Source organism: Zingiber officinale, chromosome 8B, assembly GCF_018446385.1.
Source record: "Zingiber officinale cultivar Zhangliang chromosome 8B, Zo_v1.1, whole genome shotgun sequence".
Taxonomy (NCBI): Eukaryota; Viridiplantae; Streptophyta; class Magnoliopsida; order Zingiberales; family Zingiberaceae; genus Zingiber; species Zingiber officinale.
In genome coordinates, this window is record NC_056001.1 from 94340145 (window position 1) to 94349311 (window position 9167).

The 9167-nt window shown below is 34.7% G+C and overlaps 1 protein-coding gene across 1 annotated transcript; it reads right to left on the bottom strand.

Annotated features, from left to right (window-relative positions):
• Positions 1–7449: 7449 nt before the first annotated feature.
• Positions 7450–8132, bottom strand: LOC122017713 (polyamine oxidase 3-like). Its single transcript, XM_042575392.1, has 4 exons — positions 8054–8132; positions 7838–7951; positions 7666–7753; positions 7450–7582 (listed from the first exon to the last, which is right to left on the bottom strand). The coding sequence occupies exons 1-4, from the start codon at positions 8065–8067 to the stop codon at positions 7499–7501; spliced, it is 300 nt and encodes a 99-aa protein (XP_042431326.1). The 5' UTR covers positions 8068–8132; the 3' UTR covers positions 7450–7498.
• Positions 8133–9167: the final 1035 nt, after the last annotated feature.

Below are 9167 nucleotides of genomic sequence, written 5' to 3' on the forward strand. Positions count from 1 at the left end.
TTTAAAAAGAAACACCCTTTTAATGAAAATAATAATAAGGAAAGTGGAAGACGTCGAAAAGATCTTTAAGTTTTTTTTTTTAAGTTGTTTACTAAAAAAGGGGGGAAAATGTGAGAATGAAAATGTATTAATGTTTATTTGAAAAAATAAAATATAAAAATATAAAAGTAACAAAATAACTAAAAAGTCTCCTGTTTTTTCTTTATCATACCTTACAATAACAATAAAAAGTCAGTACTTCAATGACTCTTTCTTCTTCACTTTCTTAACCAGATAAATGATTTGTTTAGAGAAAACTATGATCAATATGAAAAAATAAAAGGAAAAATATATGAGAAAATGGCTTTTAAAATCATATACGTGACAAAATTCACATGGTGAATGATTGATAATTTTAAACATACAAACACTCAAAGGATAGATTCCAAAAAAATAAGGAAAAGATGAAATTTAATAGGAAAAAACATCTCAATAATTGAAGTAGCTGCCAAATAATTAAATGCATCAAGGAACAAGTCAAGCAGTCCTTCACCAAACGATATCCTCCTTTTCCTAAAGAACAAACTGTTTCATTTTTATGAACTTGCCCTAATTAATTGCTCTGCAGAACAATATTAGTAAAATATAAAATTATCATTTTATCCTTTACTTTTGTTTTTTAATGGTCCCCGGTGAGAACTAGTATTAATTAGTGATAGTAATGAGTCAGATTCAAGACAGAGTTTGTATCCTTCTTCATCCTCCTCCATCTTTATTCTCATCCCATTATTATTCAACTTGCATTCTAATTAGAGGATTGGATATTCATCTTCATTCTCATACCCCATCAGAGAATCAGGTATTCTCAGTTAAAAGTGAGTAAAAGTTTAGTTAAACTAAATTAATAAATCAAATTTAAAAATTTAGCTCAGTTATTTTAGAATTTTATTTTTTTTTTAAATGATATATTTTGATTAATTTGGTTTGATTTTAATTTTAAAATTCTAATTTGATTAAATCGAATAAATCAAAATTTAAAAATAGTATGGTGCCCATTTAAAACAAAAAAACAGTACCAACATCAATTTTAAATCAACTATGGTTTTGATTTTCGAAAAATCAGCATATTGTGGTGCTAATTTTTTGAAAAATAAGTACTACCACAGTGGTGGATATTGGACTCACTCTCTAAATATTACTTCGGATATTTGGGTTGGTTATGAGTAAGATTTTATTAGACTCGTCTCCATACTCCTATACTCGTACTCGATTATATTTATTGGACGTTATATTAGTTGCAACGTTAGGAAGATGAAGGGGTGCCCATTCACCTTCATCTTCCTCCATTATATGCCATCAAATTAAAGCATCGGTTACAAACCGATGCTTGCTTCTTATATAATGAAGCATCCAAGGGCAATCTAGCAGAAAGGAAGAAGGTGATCAGTGTGCACAGCGGAGGCGACGATGGGCAAAGAAGAACATTCAAGATTAGTTTGTCCAATCTCACAAAAGCGATTTGATTTGTGAACCATGAAGAGCTTTCCGATTTGTGATCGTTCTTCCGTCAGCAAGTTTTGTCGATGTCGATTGCAGATCTGCGGGAGGTCGTTGTAAGTGTTTATTGTTTTCCATGCTTAGAACTATCAACAATGGTATTAGAACAATGTCTAATGCATGAAACTTGTCTCTTCATCTGAAAAATGTCTCTACTGTCGTCGCTATCGTCACTAGGCAAGATCGCGACTAGGTCGCGATTTGCTATCGTTGTTAAGCCCCGAGAGGCCGCTGGCTATCGGCTTCTGTGGCCAAAGAGTGCCGACGACCATGTCGGAAGGCTAACGATCGACAATCACAATAGTCGTGTTCGTCGTGGCAGAAGAAGGGAGTGTCGCAAACACGACAGAGAAGAGAAGAAAAAATTTAATCGATTAAACTAATCAATTTAAACGGATCTTAATCGATTCAAAATCTGTGCAATCGATTAAATTGATGAAGTACAGTAAATCTGTGTAATCGATTCAAATAGATTGATCTGAGTAATCAATATAATTTGTAATCGATTAAAATGACAAAGAAAACAGTAATGTTACTCTTCCTCGTCAAATGTTTTTTAATCGATTCAAGGCAAACTTTCTTGTGTAATAGATTGTTTTCATCGATTCAAAAGAATGAAAAAAAATTAAACAGTGTGTTTGCACATTTGCATGAAAACGTTTGATTAAATTTTAATTAAATACATTTATTAATTAATTATATATATATTGAATTATTTTGTTAATTAATAAATGCATGTTTAATTAATTTATGATTCAATTAATTAAAAATTGAATTAGACCAGTTTAGTCCAACTAGATCCCAATCTAGTTCAAACTATTGGTTGGTTTAAATAAACTAATTAAATTCAATAATACTTAGATCTGGTTCAAACCATTGGTTGGTTTAATCAGATTAATTTATTATTAATTGGGGTAGTTTTGATTACATGTGTTGGGTTGGATCTTTTCAGATTTGTTCTAAAAGATCATGTTGACTTAAATGGACTTAGATTAATAGAACATAGGTAAGGAATCTCAGTCCAGTTAGATTAGTTCTAATGAGGACATTGGACAGAGCTCAAGATCTGGATTCCCAATCAACTGATCAAATGGATCAGTTCATTTAGACTCCTGAAAATTAAGAAGATTTATTTTTCTTGATTAATAATGTTGGTTCTATGCCTATATAAATTAAATTAAGCCGATTTTATACTAGTTAGTTTGTTTTGTACTAACTTATTTAATTTCAATTTAAAGATAGTGCAGATGATTACCAATCCTGGAAATTCGAAAATGAAGAGTTTCCAATCCTGGATAATTACAGGATCTGAGAGTTGATTCTTTCACTGCTATAGAATCCTAAGGCGGTAGTACACCAAATATGGAGGCTTGATAATTAGTATTTTGATGCATTATTTCCGCCCTTAATTTTCATGTTTTAATCCTTTTATATGATTAATTATTGATTTTTATCATGTTTATTAAGTTAGATTCATATTATGGGTTTTGTTATAATTCCTCCTATTTTTATGGATTTCTACTTATAATTGTGCACTTTTATTTTCTAGGGATTGAGCTCAAGTTGAGCCAAATTGAACCTAAAGACTTGAGTCAATGAGAAATCCAATCTAAAGAAATCTGAGCCATTGGATCACATCTGAAGCAAATTAAATAAAAGATTAGGATCTGATTAATTTTAGCCGTTCATCAAGATCTGGTTGATTCTGGTCAATCTGTGTAAAACTGAGACGATCTGAGCCGCTCATCTTGATCTATCCATCCTGACCATTCAATGGGTTTCAGTTGATCTCGACCGCTCACTCAGATTTGATCTCAGCCACTCCATCGGATCTGGGTTGATTAGGACCGTCGGATCAATTTTGGGGAATAAATCTACAAAGCAAGCATTTCTGATCTCGGGATCGCATCTTTTCCCGTTCTCACTTCTCTCCCGTTCTCACTTCTCTGCTCGCGATGCCACCGGCCACTTCTCCTCCTTCACCAATGGCCGGCGGTCATCTCTGTTCATCACTCGCCGCCGGCCGGAGCTTGTCCCTCTCCATCATCCCGCGGGCATCTCCTATCCACATCTCCTCTCTGTTCGCGATTTCCAGCGGCGTGCGGGCTAGGGTAGCAACGACGTCAAGCAATTCCAAGCGTCCAGCTTCGGCTCCAATCATCCACCTCACCGAAGGGGTTCTCCGGTGAGATTCTTCACCTTCCGGCCATCCCTGCCTTCATCAGCAACTCATCTCCTCATCCAACAGATCTGGATGGAACTCCACAGCAGCAATTGTTGCAGTTTTTCACTTGATTCAAATTGATTGTTGATTTGTGTGGTTGATTGTTTGATGCTTGTATTAAATTGTTCTCTCATGTTTTAGTGCACGTAATGTCTTTTTGATTCATGCTCGTAAGGTGTTCGACAAAATGTTTCTTACAACAGTAGGTTTAAATTCGTGCACTTTATTTTACTTAATGTTTGCTTGTCTTGTCTCTTTCAATTGCTATAAGTTTTGTTCTTCGTTTGAATGCAATTAGGATTAGATTTCTTTAATGCTCTAGATCACGTTCTATGCTTAATTTCTTTAGTTGATTACTTTATATTGTCTTTAATTTCCTTGCAATCGTAGTTTAAGTTAGACTAGATTTTCTTATTTGCATCGTCTTTCATTTACTAGGTTATGTTCATTTAATGCTTTTCTATTTCATTCCTTAGTTTAATTCTATTATTGGTGAAATTGTAGCATAGAGTGACAATGCGCTATAAGATCACTACTAATAGATATATAGGATGTCTTTTATTCATTAGGATTAGATTTCATACTTGCATTGCTCTTTTGTTCCTTAGGTTTAATTCCATACTTGTTTGTTATTTCATATCGTAGTTCAAAATTCAAAACCCAAACCCTCCAGTTTCATATCAAAAATCCAAAAGCCATAACCAATCTTGAAGTTATCATCCTATCGTTACATTCTTTGGGAGACGACCCGAGTCATTTCTATACTACTTTAGTGTAGAGGGGTTTGGTAACTTTAATTGTAATTTGATAAGCTCCCGTAGCACGACACTCGAGCTCACATCAAGGCTCTCCAAAGGGAGAACCTTATATGCATAGTTGTGTGTGGAGCTACTTCACCATGAGTTCCTAGAGAAAGATCCTGAAGAATTTGAGAAGGATCCAGAGGAGGATCCTGAAGAATCTAAAGAGGATTCTGAAGAAGTTTCAATGATAGATCAAATTGAAAATCTTGAAGTTGGTCCATCTGATATTGCCTCAAATGAGTCCAAGTTGAAGGGGATTATGTTGGCCACTGCAGTAGTGTCTGTCCTAGTGGGAGCGGTGTCAGCCTATCTAGTTTGTAAGAGTTTTGTTATTGTTACTGTCATTATGTATGAATAATATTAGTCCATTTAGTTCATGTCGGTTTGTTATATGTTAACAATATGCGACATGTTTATATCAATGATATGTTCATTCATATGCTGATTACTCTATATGATACATGAAAAATGATTAATTCATTTTATTAAATGATTAGTTCATTTAATTAAAGAAATCATGATAGAACAATAATTAGTTCATTTGTTGGGATGTCTGTAATAGTATTAATCAATGTTGATTTGATTGAACCATACAAATGATAAGTGGAAACGTAATTATCACTTGGATTTTGTAAACCAACTCAAATTAATATTGAGTCAATCATAAATTACATGCATATGAATTGCACTAAATATTAAATAATATGTTTATTTAAATTAGATCATGATAAATAGGAACATCATAGCTAAACTCAATAATAGAGAGAAATTATATGAGGATAACTACAAAATCTAGCAACTCAAGATACAATATGTTCTTGAGGAAAAAGAAGTTCTTGAGGCTATAAAATAAGTTATGGAAGAACCTGTAGATCCCACTACATAGAACAGATGACATCTTGATGCTTATAAGGCATAGAAGAAGAAGAACTCCACTGCTAAGGGAATATTGATTAGTTCAATGGCGGATGACCTAGTTTTTGAATATGAGTCGTATCTTACGGTTCATGCAATCTAGGTAACCCTTAAGGAGAAATACAGTAGAGTAAGTCTCGGTAAGCTCCGTCAGCTAACAATTAAATTTGATAGCTGTAAAAAATGATGGAATGTTACCATGGCCCAACATCTCAGGGAGATGAGTAATATGATTCGAGAGCTTACGACTGCTGGTCATGCGTTGACTGATGAACAACATGTTCAAGCAATAATCCGTTCCCTTCCTGATTCTTGGGAAACGATGAAACAAAACCTTATCCACAGTGAGAGTATTAAGACTTTCACTGATGTCTCACACCATGTTGAACTTGAGGCGGAGATGATTGAATCCGCAAGGATTTCTGGTCAAGCTTTTATAGCTGAAGGTTCTGGTTCCAAGAATAAGAAAAGATTGTTGGGGAAATTTCCCTAGGTCAAGTTTGACCAGTTTGACTAAGCTTGAGTTGAGTCAAGTTTGAGTCGGGATTTGAATTTTGATGTTTGACAATATAAGAAGATTGTTGGAGCAATCGTCTGGTTGTGGAGATGGTCAAAGGATTGACCAGGTTGATAAGAATACAAGTCAAGTAGGTCAAGGTTGACAGGAGACTTGACTGGGAAAGTCCTAACTGGAGGTTAGGCATTTGGAAAGTCCTAGTGAGGAGCTAGGCAGGAAAAAGTCCTGGTGAGGAGCCAAGCAATGGGAAAGTCCTAGTGTGGAGCTAGGCAGGAGAAAGTCCTAGTGAGGAGTCAAGCAACGGGAAAGTCCTAGTGTGAAGCTAGGCAGGAGAAAGTCTAAGTCTGATCTTGGCAAAGGAAAAGTTTTGGTGAGGAGCTAGACAATTGAAAAATCCAAGTGTGATCTTGGCAAAGGAGAAAGTCCTGGTGAGGAGCCAGGCAATTGGAAAGTCCAAGTGTGATTTTGGCAAAGGGTGTAAGTCCAAGCATGTGGTCTTGGCAAGGTAAGTCCTAGTATGACTTGGCAAGGAAGACCTGACAACTAGGATGAGGTCGAAGGAAGCTCCTGAAGGCAATGCGTGAAGGATGGGGAGATATCCGAGGGACGCAAGGCTAATGGAGGAGGTAGAAGGGCAGTTTGAGGTTGGTCAGGTGTGGCTAAATGCTAGGCATGGAGACCCAATAGGTCACGGTTGACTCAGTTTTTAACCGTTGTCTTTGAAGATAAAGACAACAGTTTTTACAACGGTGAAAAACTGTTGTCTTTTCCTTCAAAGACAACATTTTTTCACCGTTGTCTTTGAGCGTCTACCTTTAATAACAGGGTCTTCAACAACAGTTTTAAACTATTTACGACAACAATGAAAAATCGTTGTCTTTTTTTGATAAAAAATAAAAAAAAAATATTAAAATTTATTATACAATTTTCTAGTATTATAAATCATTCAAAATACTAAATTTGTAAATAAAATTTAACATATAATTTTCTAACATTCGAAAATAATATTTACAACATTCCGAAGAAATTTCAAAAGCAGCCAACAAAATGACAACGACACTATTAAAACAAAGGTAGAACAACACAACATCCTAATCCTAGAAGAGTAACACAACATCCTAATCTTGAAATCCAGTTTTGAAGAGTTGGATCATTTGAACTACTTTTACCATGTACAACACTAGAAGAGTAACAAAACACTGCTTCTTAATTCTCCTAATCCTTCATCTTCTTCATCCTTGCCATGTTTGCATCGTACTTGGATCGAAGTGGACCAAGTAGATAAAGAAAGAAGATAAACTAAATGCCTTCATCTTCTTCATCCTTGCTTCTTAATTCTCCTAATCCTTCATCTTCTTCATCCTTGCTTCTTAATTCTCCTAATCCTTCAAACTCCGCCTGTAAGAAGAAGATAAAGAAATGTCACTTGATCTAAATTAAATGCCTATGAATAATAAAAAAATCTGAAATCTCATAAAGTAGACTTAATTCATTAATAATGCATCATATTGAATGCCTCTCCATGACTAGCTTAATAGCCTGTGCTATAGACATGTCTTCATTTGTTTCATACCTGAGTTTGTTAGCCTATAAACGTTGAACAGTCATTTCACAAGAGAAATATTTCCAAGTTATCAGCACTGCAGATATATGGTTAATAAAGAACTTGCCTCTTCCAGAATGGTTTCAAACACCTTACCAACTTTTTCCACTAGATCTTGAGGCACTTGATGTCCATCACCATCAAAGAGTGCGTAGCTGAAAAATAGAAGTAAATTTGTCTCCATAAGATTATAGTCTCCATGATCAGTGATATATGTTAGTTATTCAGTTAACCATTACCTCTCCAAGTCATGATCATACAAGACAGAATTGTCACCAGAAGTTCGATAAATTGGTAGACCAAGTCTTCCAATCCAAGATGCCAATGGATTCTCGTTGCAGACACCATGCAACCTAAAGTGTCCAAATTAAAACTTCTAGTCACTGAAATTTTGAAGGCTGGCCACAATCCTCTTCAGAAGGAATGAAAACAAAAACACAAAAAAAGAAGCATACCAGGCTGCTCCCATGTCAACAGGAAAACCAAATGAGTAGTTAGTGTGAACTCGACCACCAATTCTATCCCGAGATTCTAAAAGCACAACCTAAGGAATAAAAAATAAACTTCCATGTGATACAAATTTACCCAGCCACTTCACACACTGCATTCATATCAGAACTTAGAATCTAATATGTAAAGGCAATTGAAAAAATTATTAATTTATATCGACATAACACCTGAAAAACTGCATTTTTCAGTGCATGAGCAGCTGCAATCCCTGCAAATCCACCACCAATGACAATGGCAGAAGGAGAGCGAGATTGCCTTGCTTCAGTCTTCTGATAGAATGATGCTGCAAGAAAATTTAAGTCAATATATATATAGATATATATGTTGATGTGAAGCAGTAAAATGCAAACTAGAATATATTTTAACACCATGAAAAAAAACATAATTAATAATAAATCCAACACAAGAACAAGCAACATATTCTGTCGTGTTGTATATATATCTACCAAATGCATTTTCCTTCCACATGGTTGAACTCTAAAAATAATTCAGAAAGTACCCCAATAATAAGACTGACAACAGAAAACACCCCAAACATAAAAATTTAGTTTTATTTGCAATTATGACAGATAATCATGTAACTAGCTTCAGTATTCCCACAAAAAAAAGATATGTAACATAACAATATATTGATACAAAGAAAACTAAAGGGATGACCATTAAAGGAAAGAATACCTTAAATAAAATGAATTCAGAAAGTTCCCATAGGCTCTGGATTAATCCTTTAAGTTTACTTTGATCATGAGCTAAATCATTGCAGTGAATAGATTTAAATCGAAGTAGGTAAAATTTCCATTTTGGCAGCCTGTATACCTCACGAAACCCATCTGCAATTTCACACTAGAGGTTGAAATCGAGCTCTTAAAAATCTTTAAACTTGATATACCGAAAGATGGAATAGAGCAGGAGGCTATACTCACCAGAAAAATTCAAATTGATGTTGGAAATCATTGAAAAAGGGATGAGTAGATTCAAAACCCTACTAAGCTTGAACACCAACATCTCACGACTGGAAGCCCTAAGAATCGACCTGAAATCAGTCAAAAAATTGAAGATTTT